The 22,353-nt window shown below is 40.8% G+C and overlaps 1 protein-coding gene across 3 annotated transcripts in view; it reads left to right on the forward strand.

The window, feature by feature from the left end:
* The window catches only part of LOC126277962 (reticulon-4-interacting protein 1 homolog, mitochondrial-like), a 148,608-nt gene that overhangs the window by 7,694 nt on the left and 118,561 nt on the right, over positions 1 to 22,353 (forward strand). For all 3 annotated transcript variants that reach the window (XM_049977605.1, XM_049977604.1, XM_049977603.1), the window contains exon 4: positions 9,774 to 9,929. In XM_049977605.1, coding sequence (XP_049833562.1) covers positions 9,774 to 9,929 — 156 coding nt within the window. The remainder of the gene's footprint in view (positions 1 to 9,773; positions 9,930 to 22,353) is intronic.

Genomic DNA, 22,353 nt, shown 5'->3' on the forward strand with positions numbered 1-22,353 from the left:
TATAAGCAGACAGATCCAGGCATGTAAAATAAATGTGCGATATAAAAGGATCACATTTACAGGCACATATATAATCTATACAGAGTGAGTCGCATAAGATGTAACACCCCCGTTATTCCGGGGCATTTGCACATATCGGCATGCGGTTTTTGGCGAATCATAGCGGACTATGGGGCACATACTTTGGTACATGCACAATAATCACAATGTTTATATTGACCAAGATAATGAGGCAAGTACACGTTTTTTAAATGGGACGCTATACTTTTTGTACCATCACCCGAATGCTCTGGAAAAGACGTGTATAGTGATGTAACGCATGTTGCTATTGTGATTCAAACTTCGCTTAAAAGACACTGGGAAGTATTGTATGATTGAAGGTCGAGGCGGTCGGAAGTGGCTGCAGACTGTAAACATGCCTCGCACGACCTGCAGGCTGAGTTGCCGTGCTCTATGCAGCATGCACAGCCTCTGCTATGATTCGCTGAAAACCGCATGTCGATACGTGCAATCACCTCCGGAATAAAGGGGTTGTTACATCTTATGCGACTCACTCTGTATATGTATATTAAATATTCTCTACTATAATCTAACAATTGACATTCTCTGTGGGACATATATTTAAGTATTTCAGTTTAAAATAACTACCTTTTTATTTTTGTTTATTTGTGGTGAATTTTGGCATGAAGACCATTCAGCCATCTCTCAGTGTTTTGGAGATTTTGCAGAGTGAGGCTGTGTTTATCAATTAATTTCATAATTAGTTTGAAAGTTGCAATATTATTCTGATCAAGGAGAGTTGATATAGTAGTAGGTAATGGTTGGTGACATATTAGTTGTATGAAATAGGTTTGTTGATTTCCATACAGTTAACATTCAAAAGATATGTGATTGATATCCACTACTGTTATTACATCACATTCTCAATAAGGGTTATCTCACATTTGTATTTGGTGAAGATTGCACCTCCGGAATGAAATTTTCACTCTGCAGCGGAACGTACACTGACATGAAACTTCGTGGCAGATTAAAACTGTGTGGTGGACCAAGACTTGAACTCAGGACCTGTGCCTTTTGCAGGAAAGTGCTCTACCTACTGAGCTACCCAAGCACAACTCATGACCTGTCCTCACAGCTTTACTTTTGCTAGTACCTCGTCTCCTATCTTCCAGTCTTCACAGAAGCTCTCTTGTGGACCTCTTAAGACTAGCACTGTTGGAAAAAAATGATATTGTGCAGAAATGGCTTAGCCACAGCCTGAGGGATGTTTCCAGAATGAAATTTTCACTCTGTAGCAAAGTGTGCACTGATGTGAAACTTCCTGGCATATTAAAATATATTGACAGACCCAGACTTGAATTCGGGACCTGAGCCTTTCGCGGGCAAGTGCTGTACCAAGGAATATTTAAGATTGCACCCATTATGGTCCTGATAATTTTTTTTTGCCTTAATTGTGTGCAACCAGGGCTTTGAGGGAATGTTTGGCTGTATTTGATCACAATATTTCCATTTGATGCATATTGATAATTGATATTCTTCTTCTAATTGACATTTTATTCTTCTACATATTGTAGTCTTAGATGGTAGCCGTGTTTCTGTTTGGGATGTTGCTGTACTGATTACTCTATTTGTTTTTTCAAGTCTAGTGTCAAAAGTAGAGCCTGACAGTTATTAAGCTATAAGGAAAAACATAAATTAGTTACAAGCTATGGCGTGCACACACTTTATTCAACAGTTAAACGTCATTACAGGTATTTGGATTTAGGTAATGACACGTTTGATATGCCTGTGATCATTGGCAATGATGTGGTGCAGACAAAAAGCAAAATTCTGCATGACCTGATGAAGTGTCAGAACATTGATGCTGTCAATGATTTCCTGAATGGCTGTTTTCTGCCCAGCAGTGGTTTTCAGGTTATTGCTGTACATTTGTCTTTCATATAGCCCCACAAAAAGGACTCACATGTGGTCAGATCCAGAGAATATGGCGGCCAATCGAGGTCCATGACAGTGGCCTCTGGGTACCCCAGGGCCAGAATGCTCTCCCCAGAGTGCTCCTCCAGGACATCAAACACTCTCTTACTTTGATGGGGTTGAGCTCCGTCTTTCATGAACCACATCTTATCGAAATCAGGGTCACTTTGAATAATGGGGGTGAAGTCATCTTCCAAAATCTTCACGTACCGTTTGATAGTCTCCGTGCCATCAAGGATTAATGCACTGATTATTCCATGACTAGACATTGCGCCCCACACCCGTTGAGGGTGAAGAGACTTCCCAATTGCGAAATGCAGATTCTTCGTCGCTAAACCAAACCGTACTGTGCACACTAATTCCCATTGTACTCCGCGGGCAACCATAAAGTTTTAATGTCCTAACGCAAACTGTTCAGAAGTTATGACAGTTTTATTTCATATAGTTCATTAATTCTCAACCTGTATATGTGTGTTTATCATCACCAATTTGTAGCTTTTAGCACCATAGTTCCCATGCCTGTCGTGTAAACAGGAAACTGGATAGGGCTTCATATTGATCCCTGCGGAAGTCCAACAGTGTCATGCCTTAGGCCTACAGTTTTATTTGTTTCACATAATAAGACAGATCTTCTAGTGAAAAATATGCTGACACCGTAAAAAAAAATTATGGTTGTCCTATCTCTCTAATTCTTTGCCATAATAAGGAAATGATAACATTATCATGTGCCATTCAGTGTCCACAAACATGGATGTAACATGTCTTTTCTCAAATGCACTTTGTATGTCTAAAGTGAGTTGTGCCAGATTGTCTAACATGCAGCGATGTTTCCAAAAACTGTTTTAATAATGTGGTAGTATATTGTTAGTTTCGAGCTGCCATTCAAGATGATTTTTAATTAATTGTTCCAGTGTTTTCACAGTTTACAATGAGAGTGCTATGGGTCTGTAGGCGGTGGCAGACATTGAATCCATTCCAGATTTCAGAATAGGAATAACGATCTCTGTAGGCCTATCTTCGGGAAATGATTCATGTGATCGTATTCGATTGTAGGCATTTAAAGCCACCTTTTTACAGTTTCAGGTAAATTACACTGCATTTCATAACAAATAATGTCCATTCCTGGTGCTGTATTCACTGAACAGGTTAAGGAAACAACAGTTCTTCCTTTGTAAATGGCAAGTGTAGGGAATAACGTGATATTTATTCTGGAGCAATTAGTGGTCTGCAGGTACTCAGAGCCTTGCTGTTTTGTCTAGAATATGCCTCTGGGTGACTCATCGAAACTTTTGAAATTGACATTTAATTGATTCCTATGTTGAAGACTCTTAATACGTGTATATATATCTGTGGCATTATTATCTTCATGTAGTTTGTTACAAAATACTGACCAGGTCTCTTTCTACTTTTTTCTTTAAAATGTGCTTCACTTGGCAATCTATTTCTTTCTATTGTAAGTATTTATCGAGTGATTTGTTTGTATGATATTCTCTCAATGTGTTTTCTTCAAGAGCAATTGCTCTTGAACATTCTGCATCCCACCAAATTATTAGATTTTCTGTTCATTTCTTTGATATTTTCTTCATTGGAATTACCTCAGAAGCTGTTCTGTCTATGAGTTTGATAAATGCTTTATAATCACCCTCTACATACACACTTATATTGGATATACATTTATTTGTTGTACACAATGTTAAGCACTGTTTAAGTTTCTTTCATTTTGGCCGTTAAGTTAGGTAGCGGCCTAAAAAATATTTTGGCTGCTCCACCTATAGCACTCATTTTCAGTTTGAGTTTCATTGCTTTGTATAATATTATTTTCCTTTCCTTTTGTTGCATGCCCATTTATTTCTTTTTAAGTAGATGATTATTGCTTGCTCTGACTACCATAATGTTCTGATATGTTTTATAAAAACTTTTTTTACAGAACTGCTTGTACTTTTACTAAATAGGATAGAATTGGAACACAAATTCGTAGTAATTGACCTAAGATCTTTCTCATCCACAACATATACTGTTTTGCTGATTAGGAAGACCTGAGTGCCTATATTAATATAAAGCACATTCCTGTGCTACACTTATGCCAAATACAATAAGTGAAAAGTAAAGCTGTCATTAACCTGAAAGTTGGTGATTACTAGGCATTGTCTGGATTGAAAAGTAGCAGCTCTGCTTACATGAGGATTAATTCCATTAGTTATCCATAAATTACTTTTAACAGGTTTTCTGGAACTTTTTAGGAAAGCAACTTTCAAATACTGACACATTATGAAAATAATTGAATACGACATTAGCATCTCTTTCTATGTGGGTTGCCTAGAAAGCAATGCACCGCATTTTTTTTTCTTCAACAGTTCTTTATTGAACATAATGAGAAATACACACCTGAAGGAATGGTGTTTTATCTACACACCCTATTTTCCACGTAATCTCCATCCTGTTCTATGGCTTTCCTCCAGCACGAAACAAGGGTGTGCATGCCCCGTTGGTACCAATCCTTGTCTTGGTGGTGAAGCCACTGCTTCACTGTGTGAATCACCTCCTCATCATCCTCAAAATGTCTTCCACGAATGGCATCCTTTAGTGGCCCAAACAAGTGGAAGTTCACTGCAGCATGGCAGATGTGACAGCCGTGGATTTTCTCCCCGACCGCTGCTGTACTAAAATTGAATGCCAAGATCATGATGACTGGTTTCAGTTCCTGATGCATGCAAACAGCATACAGGCTGGTTAGAGATCTGTCATCAGTTTGTGGGGTCACAAACCTTCCATAAGACTATGTATCATCATCTTTGATGGGATTCATGTGTACGCTAGGAAACTTGACAGATGCCTTCCACTCACACAAAGGTCCTTTGTAGCTTGCCAAATGCAGTGGGCACAGGACCAGTGAGTCACAACTTAGCCTGGAGTATGATTCTTCTCATCCATTGATTTGGTGTAACCCTGCAACTTGTTACAACTATTCCAATATTGTGAAAAGAATTGTAAGGCATTATCAGTGTACTCATCAAGGATAATATCTTGCTGGGAGCATGTACACCATTGTGTGCATGTGCACTTTGTAGTATGATGTCTGTCAATAGTGTGTGCCCCTTTTCTTAAGATGTGTGAACCTGCCACTGAGGTGGTGCAGTATAAGACACTGCATTTGAGTAACCTGACCATCAATAAAAACCTCTTTCAAATGATCTATGAACATGTAGCTACGAAGGCTTTCCCGGCGTAATAATTGATAATATTCTTCTCGGGTATGCAGCCGGATCATGACGTCTTCATGACACAATATTTCCGCGGTCCAACTGGCCGCCATCTTCAGGTGAGAGTGCTGGTGCACGATCTCGCCGGAACTGACTTCCCAGCGCAAGCGGCGGCCCCTATATAGGCCGCAGAAGACCCACAACGCGTGCGCGAGAAGGTGCCGTAACCGCCCTCTAGCGCAGTAGACATACCCCGCCGCCAGTGATGGAAAGAGGCAAAATTGAGATATCGCTGTCAAAAATTAAAAAATAAAAATAAATAAAAATTTTTTATTCCAACGATAGAACCACAGACCGTTGTTTTTTAATGTCAGATAACACTGGGTCCCAAGTCTTACTTAAAAGAAAACCCTTGTCTCTATTAAGTAGTCACATCAGAAACCTCTACGGGGAGGAGATGGTGGAACTTGTGAAGAAGTTTGATAAACTTCGTAGGAAAAAAGGCAAGTTGCTGAGTGCCCTCGCCTTTTTGCTGAGATGCCGTGATGGAAGAGTAATACCTAAGTTTGCTAGATTTGTGCATTTTATTGATACGAAAAAGGCTAACAACATCAAGAAGCGTGCCAGTTTCGCCTTGGTCAAGGAGCGCATTCGCTTCACTCGAAGACAACTGGATCTCATATCCAAGGATTTACTTTTCTTGCACTTGGAGTTATCGTCGCTGCTGTCGGATGCATCTTGGGAATGGGTGGATAGTTCTTCTTGGGCACTATCAGATTGGACGCATAGGAGCGCCATCAAGAAACAGTCTTCGAAGTTTCAACGGCTTTGTTCTCAACCCATGATATCTGATGACGACACCCGTCGACAAACAGTGATTAACCTCACGAGTAAAGAATTGGACGACGCCACGCTGTCAGTGTTGGAGAAAGGCCTGAATTTTGCCCCTACACCGAGGAATGTACCTATCACCGAATTCATCTGCGCAGTCGAACAAGCAGTGTCCAGCTTTTCGCAGGATCAAGCTGAAGAGATTAGGCAAGAGGTCTCACATACATTGCGGCGGGCGCCGCCTCCACGGAGTAACATCTCCTCTCTCGAAAGGGCAGCCGTCCGGTCCATTAGAGAAGACGAAGATCTGATAGTTCTACCAGCGGACAAAGGCAACGCAACTGTTCTTCTGTCACGAGATGACTATCTGGGAAAGATGGATCTCTTACTTGAAGACTCAGCATACAGAACATTGCAGGACGACCCAACTGAACGGATAAAACGGAAGACGCTTTCACTGTTGAAGAAGAGTTCTTTACCTGACGACGTTCTCAAAAAACTTCGTCCTGCTGCTGCCGTGCCACCGAGATTATACGGTCTACCCAAGATTCATAAGAAAGGGGTCCCGCTTCGTCCGATCGTGAGTAATTTGGGCGCTCCTACCTACAATCTAGCCAAGTATTTAGCATCTGTTCTTGGCCCTCACGTCGGTAAATGCGAACATCACATTTCCAATTCTATGGTGTTTATTCAGAGATTGAAGTCCTTATCTCTTAGTCCCTGGGATTTGCTTGTGAGCTTTGATGTCGTGTCGCTTTTTACCCGGGTTCCTCTGGAAGAATCCTTGCAATTAATTGGTGAGAAACTGGATGAGGAAACAACCAGGCTTTGTCGCCACGTGTTAACGTCGACGTACTTTTTATTCAATGACAAATATTTTGAACAGACTGACAGAGTGGCTATGGGGAGCCCTTTGTCCCCAATAGTCGCCAATCTTTTTATGGAAGATTTTGAGGACATGGCGCTGAAGACAGCGTCCTTAAAACCAACCTGTTTTTGGACGTACGTTGACGATACGTTTATGGTGTGGCCTCATGGGAGAGAAGCTCTGGACCGCCTCCTAGATCATTTCAATTCCCTGCATCCTAGCATCAAATTTACAATGGAGGTGGAAAATGATGGAAAGCTTCCGTTTCTGGATGTTCTGGTGTACAGAAAGGATGATGGGACACTGGGACACAGCGTTTATCGAAAGCCTACGCACACGGACCGTTACTTACATGCTTCTAGCTGTCATCCGTCGTTCCAGCGTACGGGGGTCCTGCGGACGTCGGCGAGAAGAGCTTATGCCATTTCAAATGGAGAAAGCTTGACACAAGAATTGGACCATCTTAAGATTGTGTTCAAGCAGAATGGCTTTACAGATAAACAGATCCGTCGTGCTTTCCAGTTTGGACCTTCGCCTGAACCACCAGAAGATACCTGCAAATCGGTAGCTTTTCTGCCTTTTGCTGGGAGCATTTCCTCGAAGATAGGAAGGATTCTGAAAAGATATCACATCAAAAGTATTTTTCGTCCACCAGCCAAGATTAGAGCGCTCCTTGGCTCTGTTAAGGATGACTTGGGTTTGAGGAAGCTCGGTGTTTACAAGATCCCTTGCCACTGTGGAAAGACTTATATTGGTCAGACAATCCGGACCATTCAGGAGCGATGTGTTGAGCATCAGCGGCACACAAGACTGCTTCAACCTGAGAAGTCTGCAGTGGCGGAACACTGTCTCACCGAGGGACACAGAATACTATATGACAAGACACAAATGGTTGCCCCTGCATCTCGCTATTGGGACTGTATTTTAAAAGAATCCATAGAGATTCGGTTATCTGACAATCTTATTAATAGAGACAAGGGTTTTCTTTTAAGTAAGACTTGGGACCCAGTGTTATCTGACATTAAAAAACAACGGTCTGTGGTTCTATCGTCGGAATAAAAAAAATTTTATTTATTTTTATTTTTTAATTTTTGACAGCGATATCTCGATTTTGCCTCTTTCCATCACTGGCGGCGGGGTATGTCTATTGCGCTAGAGGGCGGTTACGGCACCTTCTCGCGCACGCGTTGTGGGTCTTCTGCGGCCTATATAGGGGCCGCCGCTTGCGCTGGGAAGTCAGTTCCGGCGAGATCGTGCACCAGCACTCTCACCTGAAGATGGCGGCCAGTTGGACCGCGGAAATATTGTGTCATGAAGACGTCATGATCCGGCTGCATACCCGAGAAGAATATTATGAACATGTAACTGGCTAACTACTGCAAATAGGACTCATCATCTTTGAAAAATAATATTGTAGAAAAGTGATATTAAGGTACAAATGTCAGGCAAACAGCAGCTATGTAAAATGACTGAAGAGGCAGCAACTTTTTTTCAAAGTGGCAGCTTCCCTTCAGATTTTCTTGATCAAATTTGACTGTCATAAGTATGAATAGCATTAAGTAGTATAGTGATAGTTTGGGTTAATGTAACATACAAATTAAGTTTTTGTGATTTTCTTGTCTTTTCTTCATGTATTCCTGGACACATTCCAAATTAATGAAGGTTTTCCTCCTTGATGGGATCTAAGGAACACCTTGAGTGCATGTACAAATGACTGAACACTGTCTCTATGAACCTTTGCTGACCTCCATAGATGCTGAATGGAGTTACAGTGAATTCCAGACCAATAGCTGCTTACTGGCGTTGGTAAATATCAACAGGGACAGTTGACAATGTGTGCCCCAACTGGGACTCGAATGTGGGATCTCCTGCTTACATGGTAGATGCTCTATCCGACTGAGCCATCGAGGACACAGAGGATAGTGCAACTGCAGGGACTTGTCTCTGGCATGCTCCCCATGAGACCCACATTTCCAACTTACTGTCCACATGCTGTATTTGTAATGCCCCTGCCCACTATACTCATTACTCCCGGCAGTCAGTCTACTAATTCCTGTAAGAGTTTGAACAATGCCCGAAAGAATAGATACCATTGGTGATCTTGCAGCTCTTGGAGAATGAACTTACAATGAAATCCAGACCATTAGCTGCTTACAGGCTGTGGATATCATTGTAATTTCATTCTTCAAGAGCTGCAAGATCATCAGTGGTATCTGTTCTTTTGGACTGTATGAAAGAACAGATGCCATCTTCATATATTCGTATCCATAGATGCTTGTTGAACTGTGTAAGTTTTTGCAGAAGTCATTGTGGATAGCTAGATCAACTTCATGGAGAGGTGTTGTGCACCTTAAGCTGGTATGTGAGAGCATCTCACTTTGCACTGTGTGCTTTGTCTTTGGCCGGTAGAATATCACCAGCTACTGCCAATATGCTCAATATCCACATTGCTGTGCCACAGGGTTCAGTGGCGTTATGGTGCCTTTTAGAGCACACATTATCCCCATAGCTCATATTATTTCCTGGATCACAAAAATGCATTAATATGTGGATACGAATGTACTAATATATTATTATCTCAGATAATGCATAATGCTTCAGTACTGATTGTTGATCAGTTACTTAGCAGTTCTCTGGGTAGAAACGTATTGGTGGATGCATATCTTTACATAGCCGTTTCTGGTTGTTTATTTTGATGGTTGATTTACTCTTTTATTGTGCATTCCATCTGTTGTTTGTTACTACAACTATAGAGGTTTCTCCAGCAAGTTTTGACTTTCAGAACACAGTTCTTCCTTTCAATGTAAGTGTTACAAAATTTGTTAATGTGACTGAAAAATCATAGGCCTAACAATTTTGTTTGATTTCTTGTGTTATTGCATTTTATTTATTGTTCCCAGGCTGTTCAGCTGCTTGATGATGTGCCTATCCCATCTGTAAAGAAACCTGATGAACTTTTGATACAAGTGAAGGCAGCTTCTGTAGATCCTGTTGATATTCTTATATGTTCTGGCTATGGAAGAGTGCTGCGTAGACTACTCCACAGGTATAATAGTGTAAGTGAAGTGCTTCAGTGTATTTATTTTAGAATGCAAGTCCAAAATGTGATAGAACTTCTTTTTGCTTTTACATTGAATATACTGCAAGACTGGCCTCTTTTGTACCTCAGGTTTTATCGAGAATCTCTCGTTGCGTGCCTGGAAAAGAGCATGATCATTTTAAGCTACTAATAGCAGATAAACAGCAGCTCTATTATATAGCTAAGAAGTAAGTTCATTGCTACCCAGTTGGCAGGCAATTGTTTTAATGGAGAAACTGAAACCAAAAAATTGAAAAAAAAAAGAACTGATGTGACACCTCAGGGAGCTCAGCATTCATTTTCTGCATACAGGCGTGGCAACCCCAGGTTCCAAGAGCTGGGGATTAACCATGGCCAGTCATCTGTAACTATAGGCTCTGGGGATGCTTCAGCAACCACTGCGTGGTGTGGTAGTGGAAGGTTGTGTGTGTCAGAGAATGGGGATCTTGGCTTCACCGCCTGGATCACACTGCTTGGATCTCAAAGTTGGTACAAACCTGGGGGGTCTATGTTCCGTGTACCTATGAGATGCATGGCTGTTGAGGTAGAACAGTCATTAGCAAGCGACCTTTGGGAACCTGATTCACCATACCACAGTTATAAAAGCCTTTACCTAGGGAGGGTAGATGAATGATTCCCTAGCAACTCACAAAATCAAAATGGCTCACAATAACAATAAACTTCAAACTCTCGGCAGAAGGGGTGATACACTGGAGAGTTTACCTATCCACTCCATAAAGAGATCATGGGTGGACAGCCCATGTGACACATCTATGTCAGTGTTTAACACCATTCATAGAAAAATATCAATATGTAATAATGTATTCATTGTTGTCAAGTGGGAAGAGGGCATATTCAAAAGAATATCCCCATTCTATGTAAAAGAAAGTGTGGAGCCAATTGTTGGAACTCCTGTATTACAAGGTTATAGAATGGTATACTGCTGATAGAGACAATTATGTTCAGTCAAGCACCCAAGTTACTGTAAAGCAAAACACTTGGAGATTATACTATAATTATTGAAATGACAGCACCCTCAATTACAGCTGAACTGTCATATCGCTGGCCATTGTGGCCGAGCGGTTCTAGGCACTTCAGTCTGGAACTGTGCGACCACTATGGTCGCAGGTTCGAATCGTGCCTCGGGCATGTATGTGTGATGTCCTTAGGTTAGTTAGGTTTAAGTTGTTCTGAGTCTAGGGGAATGATGACCTGAGAAGTTAAGTCCCATAGTGCTCAGAGCCATTTGAACTGTCATATCGAGTAGTAAACTTATGTATCTGGTCCCTAATGAACTTTTAGTGGAATGGCAAAGTGAAGGTATACTCAATGTGGGAAATATGTTGAAACAGGTGGATGATGAATTAGGGGAAAAATTGATGGTTCCATACGAACATAATTATGTATATGCACAGTTCATCCATTGAAGAATCGAGTATCTCGATAATTTTTTCCTATTACCAGTATTGGTAGTGGCAAGATTTCGGTAGTGGGGATTGCAAGACTTTCGAGAGTATTTTAATTTCAGGGTTGAAGTCGGATAACAAATGACAAAATAAATATTTGTTTTGTATGAAATAAATTACAAATTATCATTTTTATGATTTTTTTCTCTTTTCATGTGCTGTGAAGCCTTTTTTCTTGTCATATTTCATGATTGCAAGTCAAGGGGAAGTATACTTCTAGGTCTTAAAGAGTGAGTATCAAAATATGTGACATAAATACCTGTATCTGACATAAATTTCGATTTGATATGCCTACCCGTTGCTAAGAAAAGGGGATCGTAATAGATGGATGGAGAGACAAAAACAGTCTGACAAAAATGGCAACAATTTTTTTATGTGATAGAATTACAATAAGTGGTATTCAGACTTTTTCCTTTGGTTGTAGTGCGAAACCTTGCTTCTTTCTAGGGTGTCATGATTCTAGGTCAACAGGAAATATCCTGTGGGTTTTGATGCATGAATTTGTGAGTATCAAAACATGACATAAATGGCCATGTCTTTTGATTACAAACTTTACTTTGTTTCATCACCAAGGAACTGTAGATCTCAATATGTGACATAAATTACAACTTGATATGTCTGCTCATTTCTGAGAAAAAGTGTTTTGGACAGTCGAACACACAGACAGACAGACAGACAGATGAACAACAAAGTGATGCTGCATGGGTTTTGTTTACTTCTTAGAGTCCATCTATATGTGTCCCCAATCCCATGTGTTGCTTTCAGTGCCAGAGATTTGGGCACACAGCTGCAGTGTGCAAAGGAAAGCTGATTTGTGGAAGATGTGATTTAGACGTTCATGATCCAGACTTGTCATGCACCTTAACTTTTTGTAGTAATTGTTCCGGCGCAGATCCAGTGTGGTCAAAGGAATATGCTCTTTATGTACGGCAACAGAAGATCCAGGAATTTCGGGTCACTGGGTGGTTAGTGTATGTGGAGACAAAAAAGATTTTTGAAGCTACCCATCCTTCAACATTCACATCCTCATTCTGTACCATCACCAGTCAGTCAGTTGCCAAGATACTAGCACATCCACATGTGCTCATAGCTGCACTTACCAAGGCACTGCTGCAGTTATTAGCTTGCTGGACACACAAGTGTTGATTCCCAAGGAAAAGTAGGTGCCTTCTGCTCCAAAAAAGAAGTGTGGTCAAAAGACATCTATATCTACTTCTTTACCATTCTCCCCGCAGAATGTAAAACCACTGGATGGGAAGGTCAAGTATAAAAAGCACAGTTTCAAGCCCTCTAACCATAGTGCATCTGGCAGGAAAGACTCTCTGATGGACCTAGATATATATTTGGGCAATCCATCATGCCCATCTATTTCTCTTCCCTCCAACCTTTTGAATGCCCCTCACAGGCTACAGGACTTAGAGAGTGTTAAACCGATTGGTTAAGATAGCTCCTGTCCTTTAGTGGAATGTGAATGGTTACTGGATGCATTTATAGAAATTAAAACTAATTGTACAAGAACAATCTGTGTGCACCTGCCTTCAAGGCCACAGATATTCCAGTGTTGCCAAGATTTAACCTTCACAGGAAGGATGACCGACATGGTGACTGAGCAAAGGTTGGTGTAGCTGTGTTCATCAATGAAACACCATTACTTATCAGTCATTCTCACTTCTGAGTAAAAAGTGGCTTTAGTAGCAGTGTATGCACCATCTTGTCTTATAGTACGTTCTGTGTACATCTCACTGCAGAAACCCCTTCGTGGCACAGCTCTTAATGATCTCATGCTCAACTCCCCTGCTCATTCCTCTTACTTGGTGACATCAATGCAAAATATGTGCTCTGGAACTCATCTACTGTCTGTCCCAAGAGTTGGCTATTTGAGAGGCTGTTAATGAACCTAATACTGGGGAAATGATGCACTTCTGCATGGCTACTGGTTCGTTCCCTGCCATAGATCAAGTGGTATGCTCTCCTTCCCTCGCAGATACTGTTACATGGGAAGTAGCCAATGATTTACTCTGCAGTGACCATTTTCCCATCGGTTTCACCTACCTGTGACTACCATGCCTGAACAGATACCACCTAAGTGGATGCTCAGCAGGGCAAACTGGCCTCTATACAGCCGACTGGCTGTATTCCAACACTGACAGTACCCAGCATGGGGTGGCCCATATCACAAATGTGATGTATCACACTGCTGATTCTTCAATTCCTACATCTTCTCGCCAGGCTAGAAGAGAAGCCATCCCTTGGTGGAACAAGAAATTCCATTTAGCAATTATGGACAGGTGTGCTGCATTATGTTGGCTTAGGAGCAGACCATGTGGAGACAATCCTGCAGCCTTTCAACAAGCAAGGGCTAAAACTAGTTGAATCATCAAGCGGAGAAAATGTAGTGTGTGGAGAGAATTTGTAACCTCGATTAAATGTTCCACTCCACTAACGAATGTATGGGAATCAGTATAGAAGATCCCAGGGAACAAAGGTCCAGGTCCAATTTCTGCCATATTAAAGAATGGTGTCCTCCAAATGGCACGTAGGGAAATAATACAGTGCTGACAGAACACTTTTCTGTTTTGACCTCCATCTGTTACATACATCATCAGTTCCAACAGAGGTTTTTTTCTGACAGCTCGGAGACATTTATTCTCACAGCTCGGAGCCATATATCATCCCTTTCTCCATGTGGGAACTACAGCCTGCTTTAATCGCTGCAGGTGACAGTGCTCCAGATCCCAATAGAACAATATGGCACATTACGATGCCTAAAAGTGGAGGCAAAAGCAATTCTCCCATGCCTCTTCAGTAATGTGTGGGTCAAAAGCTGTTATCTAGATCCGTGATGGGAGGTGATTCTAATGCCACTTCTAAAGCCAGGGAAGGACAGGTTATCTCCAGATAGGAGTGTGGTGCTCATTTACTGTATAGGAAAGACCCTTGAGCAGATGGTAAACTGACATCTAGAGTGGACGTTTAAGAACAAGGAACTGCTGAGCCATTTGCAATCTGGGTTTTGGAAATACCAGTCCACACTTGACAATCTCCTCCAATTAGAGCATGTGATGCAAGACTAATTCTTATGCAAACAGCAGTTCTTTGGCATATTTTCTGATCTGGAGAAAGTATTTGATACCATCTGGAGAGAAAATATCTTCAGTCATCTGGATGAAGGGGGATTTTGTGGGCGTCTCTCCATCTTGCTGCAGTCCTTCCTTGCCGAATGTGAGTTTCAATTTCTTTTCAAAATTAATTCGCTGACCAAATTTCCTTGATACCTTCTGTCGTATAGATTTACTGCCAAATATTTAAATACACTGAAAAAAAGTACTATGCCCTTTTAGAGGTTTCCAATTCACTCAAGATTTGTTGTTGCAAAAGTGCCTGTACAGAGGGGTGCAGGAAAATATAGACTCTCTTTGATAGTTGATATCTTTGGAACAAAATGATATATTGTTACAATTTTGCATGGTAGTGTAGTCCATTGTTTTCTCAACAGATTTTGTCATGGGTTTTTCCCAACAGATGACAGTGCAGCAAAGAATGAAGTAAGATTGTCATTTGAGCAATGCGAGGCCTTATTAAAGTGGTACAGGAAGTGCGAAAATATGATAAAGGTACAACAGCAACGGTGTAATGTGAACGGAACTCAGCCACCAACATGTACAACAATCTATCATATTCGAGATAAACTGAAGCCAATGGTACCGTTCAGAATGTGCATGAGGAAAGGTCTGGCTGACCAAAAAACATCAAGTAGTCCAGATTCCAGCACTGCTGTGCTGCAACATTTTAGTAGGTCACCTCAAAAATCTCTGAAGCAGACGAAAGATTTTGCCTACACCATGTTGTCACTCTGCCTCACTACCCCAGAGATGAGTCAGATCCTACTGGGATGAAAATCTGCCTGGACAATGGATAAGTTGAAGAGGAGCTGTTGAGCATGCCAGTAGCCACCACAGTAGTACAAGTCAATATGCCAGCAGATGAAGATATTGAAGAAATGTATGTTGAGATAAAAGAAATTATTCAGATAGTTAAGGGAGACAAAAATTTAATTGAGACCTGAGTTTCTCCTGGCGTATACAACTTTCAAATAACTTCCGGGAATTCAGCCAGGTAACACTTTCAGCAACCGCCGATATTTCGGTGGAAGAACACCCCACACATTTTCAAGGCAAACTGCAACGGATATGCGGCGTACATGCAAATTTAATACCTCGGTTCTCAGACAGAAGCAGGAAAGATAACACACACACACACACTGAACACTAGTGCCACCAAAGATGACCAAAGTCAGAGCTATCAATCGTGAGACTATGAATTCGCAGGTGAGGCAGCATTGTCTCTGTCCCTCTGTTTTTGACAAGGGAGAGAGCCGGATTCCAAACAGAGTTTAAACAGAAACCTCCATCCCTGTTAACGAGGTTGCGCGCTAATTTAATCTCAACTGCCTCCCTAATAACACTGTCCCAATAGCTGGACATGCATGCCAATATCTCGGTGTTATTATATAACATGGGGTGACCAGTATCCAAGCAATGTTCAGCAATAGCAGATCTATTTGGCTGCTGTAATCGTGTGTGCCGTTTATGCTCAGTACATCGGTCCTGCACGGTTCTGATAGTTTGACCAATATATGCCACGCCGCAGCTACAAGGAATATGATATACACCCACCTTACGCAGTCCAAGATCATCCTTAATGGAACTCAAAAGTGCTCTAATTTTAGATGGAGGTCGGAAAACACATTGCACATCTTATTTCCGTAAATTATGACCGATCTTATTGGACGTGTTTCCTACGTAAGGTAAAAAGGCAGTAGACTTAGGTGTTGACTCAGAATTATCATCAATCACCCGATGTACAGTTGGTCGATAGTGCAACATACATTCAATCTGTCTATCACTATAACCATTTTGACGAAATGTAACTTCAAGATGGGACAGCTCAGCTGGCAAAGTCTCAGCGTCAGAAACGACATGTGCCCTGTGTACCAAGGTACGAAGTACCCCTTCACGCTGAGCCGGATGGTGACAACTATTAGCTTGTAAGTACAAGTCTGTGTGAGTACGTTTCCTGTAGACTGCATGTCCCAATGATCCATCATCCTTCCTCCTAACCAACACGTCGAGAAAGGGAAGGCAACCATCCTCTTCCACCTCCATCGTAAAACGAGTGTTCAGGTGGATCGAGTTCAGATGTTCTAGAAAGACATTCAAATTCTCCCTACCATAAGGCCAAACAACAAAGGTATCGTCAACGTATCTAAAGAAACAGGCGGGTTTCAAAGGTGCCGACTCCAATGCATGTTCCTCGAAGTCTTCCATAAACAAATTTGCGATCACTGGAGACAACGGACTACCCATCGCAAATCCATCTGTCTGCTCGTAATACTGGTCATTAAATAAAAAGTAAGTGGATGTCAACACATGCCGAAAGAGATTAGTTAATTCAGCATCAAACCTGGCCTCAATTAACCGCAACGAATCAGACAGAGGAACACGAGTGAAGAGAGAGACCACATCGAAACTCACTAAAATATCAGAGTCATTCAGCCTCAGTCCCTCCAAATGATGTAAAAAATCAGCTGAGTTCCTGATATGATGTTCACACCGTCCTACTTGTGGACTCAACAGAGAAGCAAGATGCTTGGATACACGATATGTCGGAGCGCCGATGTTACTCACTATAGGACGGAAAGGAACCCCTTCCTTATGAACCTTTGGAAGGCCATATAACCTAGGGGGAACGGCACTATAGGTGTTAAGCCTCTTGATAGTGTCCTGCGACAAACCACTTTTCTTCAGGAGGCTGTTGGTCTTTATCTCAACACTTTTCGTGGGGTCAGCATCGATTCTGCGATACGTTGAATCAGATAGTAAACGTTGCATCTTTTGTACATAATCATGTTTATTTAAAACAACGGTGGCATTGCCCTTGTCAGCAGGTAAAATAACAATACTGGGATCAACTTTGAGAGAGTGTAAAGCAGCCCTCTCTGCTGCTGTTACATTACTCTTGAGTGGACGAGCCCTAGTCAAAACACAGCATGCCTCCCTCCTAACTTCCTCTGCAGCGTCAGGAGGTAGTTTGCAAACTGCCTGTTCAATTGAACTAATAAAATCAACTACCGGCAAATTCTTCGGAGTGGGTGCAAAATTTAAACCCTTCCCTAACACGGATAAGGTTGTGTCGTCAAAAGACTTCTCTGTAAGATTTATCACAGAACATCGAGATATAACATCTGACTCCGCGTGATGAAAACGTTCAAACTTTGCCAAATGCCGGGCAGTAACGGAGTTGTATTCCCAGTCAGCTTGCGTCCAAGAGGCACCGTCCAACCAATCCCAAGTGAAATCAGACACTTCAGATGCAACCATTAAATGAAAAACAATACAATCTTTGGAAACAGAATCCAAACGTCGATGAGTAAAACGAATCCTTTCGCGAACAAGAGCCAAGCCAGCATGTTGCTTGATATGATTGGCGGCAGGAGAATTAATATGGTTCACAACCTTAGCAAATGTTGGGACATGATTTTCATCATGATACCTCAATAAAAACGACAAACCACATTGCAGTCTAACTCGATAGCTACGAAGTTTATCCAACTTACGTAAACACCGATACATTCCTACCCTGAGTTTCTCCTGGCATATACAACTTTCAAATAACTTCCGGGAATTCAGCCAGGTAACACTTTCCCATTTTATCAGAACTGCTGACAGCCTTGGGAGAGCCAGCAATGGCAAAACTCTTCCATCTGGTGTGCAAGATATATGAGACAGGTGAAATACCCCCAGACTTCAAGAAGAATTTAATAATTTCAGTACCAAAGAAAGACGGTGTTGACAGATGAGAATATTACTGAACTATCATTTTAATAAGTCATGGTCACAGAAGATTAACAAGGATGACTTATAGAAGAATGGAAAAACTGGTAGAAGCCAAGCTAGGGGGAAGATCAGTTTGAGTTCTTGAAATATGTAGGAACATGTGAGGCAATACTGACTTTACAGTTTATCTTAGAAAATAAGTTGGGAATAGGCAAACCTACATTTAAAGCGTTTGCAGACTTAGAAAAAGCTTTTGACAGTGTTGCCTGGAATAGTCTCTTTGAAGTTCTGAAGGTAGCGGGGGTAAAATGCAAGGAGTGAAAGGCTATTTATAACTTGTACAGTAACAAAAAAGATGGCGATTATTAGTCGAGGGCAGCAGTGATTGAGAAAGGTAGCAGTGATTGAAGAGGGAGTGAGTGAGAGTTCTAGCCTATCACCAGTGTTATTCAGTCTGTTCACTGAGCAAGCAGTAAAGAAACAAAAGAGAAATTTGAGCAGGTATTTAAGTTGAGGAAGGAGAAATAAAAACTTTGAGGTTTGCTGTCGACAACAAAGGACTTGGAAGAGCAGTTAAAACAAGTGGATGGTGTCTTGAAAGAGGAATATAAGATGAACATCAAGAAAAGCGAAACAAGGATAATTAAATGTAATTGATTGCTGATGCTAAGGGAATTAGATTAGGAAATGAGACACGTAAAGTGGTGGGTGAGTTTTGTTGTTTGGCTAGCAAAATAACTGATGATGGCCAAAGTAGAGATGATATAAAATGTAAACTGCCAATGGCAAGAAAAGTGTTTCTGAAGAAAAGAAGTTTATTAATGTCAGACATAAATATAAGTGTTAAGAAGTCTCTTCTGAAAGTGTTTATGTGGGTGGCTATGTATGGAAGTGAAATATGGATAATAAACAGTTTAGACAAGAAGTGAATAGAAGATTTTGAAATATGGTGCAACAGCAGACTACTGAAGAATAGGTGGGTAAATCACATAACTAATGAAGAGGTACCAAATATAACTGGGGAGAAAAGAAATTTCTGGCACAACCTGACTAGAAGAAGAGATCTTTTGCTAGTACACGTTCTGAGACATATAGGGATCACCAATTTAGTATTGGAAGAAAGTGTGGTGGTTAAAAATTGTAGAGGTAGACCAAGAGATGAATATAGTTAGCAGATTCAGAAGTATGTAAGTCACAGTAATTATTTGGACATTTAAAGGCCTGCACAGGATAGAGTAGCATTGAGAGCTACATCAAACCAGTCTTCAGACTGAAGACTACAACAACAAAGATAAGTTTGTTTTTACCTCTTAAATGAATTTTTTTTATTTTAGTTTTGTTATTTTTTATTCATATCCATGAGGATCATTTCACATACGGTCTGTGGAAGGAACATTAGAATATACCTTGTTTTGTAAATATATGTTATATATTCTTGTTTTTATGGTGTCTTGTACATCCTGGAGGATCTCTTCACTGTGACTTTGAGTAACAAACAGTGTACCTAATCAAATCTAAACTGGACTAAATATTTTGCTGAAATAAGTAGTAAGTACATGTGCAGCATAAATAGAAGCTTCTTAAATGAGTATTTGAGATATATTGTGCAATAATTTTGCTTCCACCATTATATTTCTCACTTAGAGATCTTTAGAATAACAATATTTGAAACACAAGAGAAGTGTGTATTTACAAGGCACCTAAACAGATCAACTTGAAATGACCAGGCAGGTGGAAAAGAAAAAAAGATGGTTAATTTCGTCTCATTTTTAAATTCTGTATCAAGACAAATGTTGGAAAAGAAAGAAGAAAGGGTAAAAATATAGGGTCAATCGAACAAGAAAGGTGCTCGAAACTCTAGATGAGTCAGCACACAAGTCAAAGTTGAGCCAATTGATTCAGAAGTAACTGAGGGCTAAATATCAAGATTCAAATTCAGAGTATTTCTTTTAACAAACTGTTTGTAACTTTAAGGATATGGTGAATATGGTTGTTCAGTAAGAAACATGGGAAATAGAGAACACACTATGAACTTTATCGCAACAGAGGAAGAATTGAACTGCTTCAGAAAATTAAGTAGGTTTTGCTCACACTAAATCCGGATTGTAAAGATCTCATATGTAAATCTGAATCGGATCAAGAACTTCCAGTCTTAGCATTCAAAGGAATCCACAAGTTAACCATTGAAGACACTCACATAAGAGGTATTCCTCTTGTTTGTGTGTAGTCACAACATTTTTATATTCTGTCATCAAAAATCATTATTGAAAATGAATTTGATAACGGTGGCAAGACAATCTCGTGCATGTTCAGTCAAAGGGCTATTGTGGTATGAAATATTTAGTGACAAACAGGTCGTGTGCATACGAAATAGTGGTGGAGAATGATATGGCATGCATAATACAAAACTAAACTCTGCTTCCTGGCCATCAATTGACTGACTGCTGTGTCATCTTCAACAGGATGATATTTGGTGTCGGTAAGGTATATGCCTGTGTGGCCACTCAAAACACTGTTTTTATGCCCATTTGGTACTAATTTAACTTATATTCTAAATTATGAGTATTTTGTACTGAAGGGAGTGAGACAGGGTTGTAGCCTCTCCCCCATGTTATTCAATCTGTATATTGAGCAAGCAGTAAAGGAAACAAAAGAAAAGTTCGGAGTAGGCATTAAAATCCATGGAGAAGAAATAAAAACTTTGAGGTTTGCCGATGACATTGTAATTCTGTCAGAGACAGCAAAGGACTTGGAAGAGCAGTTGAACGGAATGCCAAGTGTCTTGAAAGGAGGATATAGGATGAACATCAACAAAAGCGAAATGAGGATAATGGAATGTAGTTGAATTAAGTCAGGTGATGCTGAGGGAAATAGATTAGGAAATGAGACACTTAAAGTAGTAAAGGAGTTTTGCTATTTGGGAGCAAAATAACTGATGATGGACAAAGTAGAGAGGATATAAAATGTAGACTGGCAATGGCAAGGAAAGCGTTTCTGAAGAAGATAAATTTGTTAACATCAAGTATAGATTTAAATGTCAGGAAGTTGTTTCTGAAAGTATTTGTATGGAGTGTATGGAAGTGAAACACAGTTTAAACAAGACGAGAATAGAAGCTTTCGAAATCTGGTGCTACAGAAGAATGCTGAAGATTAGATGGGTAGATCACATAACTAATGAGGAGGTATTGAATAGAATTGGGGAGAAGAGGAGTTTGTGGCACAATTTGACTAGAAGAAGGGATCGGTTGGTAAGACATGTTCTGAGGCATCAGGGGATTACAAATTTATCTTTGGAGGGCAGTGTGGAGGGTAAAAATCATAGAGGGAGACCAAGAGATCAATACACTAAGCAGATTCAGAAGGATGTAGGTTGCAGTAAGTACTGGGAGATGAAGAAGCTTGCACAGGATAGAGTAGCATGGAGAGCTGCATTAAAGCAGTCTCAGGACTGAAGACCACAACAACAACAATTACCAACAAGTTCAAACAACGGAAAGTCTAGAATGGTACAACAACAATGAAAGGATAGATTGCTACTAATTCATCACGTGCAGGAGACATTGAGTTACCTACAGGCACAATGAAAAATAATGGTAGAAATGTTCAGCTTCGGACTATGTTCTTCATCAGAAGTAAAACACACACACACACACACACACACACACACATATATATATATATATATATATATATATATATAAAGATTCCAAGACTTACCAAGCGGGAAAGCGCCGGCAGACAGGCACATGAACAAAACACACAAACACACACACAGAATTACAAGCTTTCGCAACTGGCAGTTGCTTCGTCAGGAAGGAAGGAAGGAGAGGGAAAAATGAAAGGGTGTGGGTTTTAAGGGAGAGGGTAAGGAGTCATTCCAATCCCGGGAGCGGAAAGACTTCCCTTAGGGGAAAAAAAAGGACAGGTGTACACTCGCACACACACACACACATATCCATCCGCACATACACAGACACAAGGCTTGTGTCTGTGTATGTGCGGATGGATATGTGTGTGTGTGTGTGCGAGTGTACACCTGTCCTTTTTTTTCCCCTAAGGGAAGTCTTTCCGCTCCCGGGATTGGAATGACTCCTTACCC

The sequence above is a fragment of the Schistocerca gregaria genome, chromosome 6 (assembly GCF_023897955.1).
Source record: "Schistocerca gregaria isolate iqSchGreg1 chromosome 6, iqSchGreg1.2, whole genome shotgun sequence".
Lineage (NCBI taxonomy): Eukaryota > Metazoa > Arthropoda > Insecta > Orthoptera > Acrididae > Schistocerca > Schistocerca gregaria.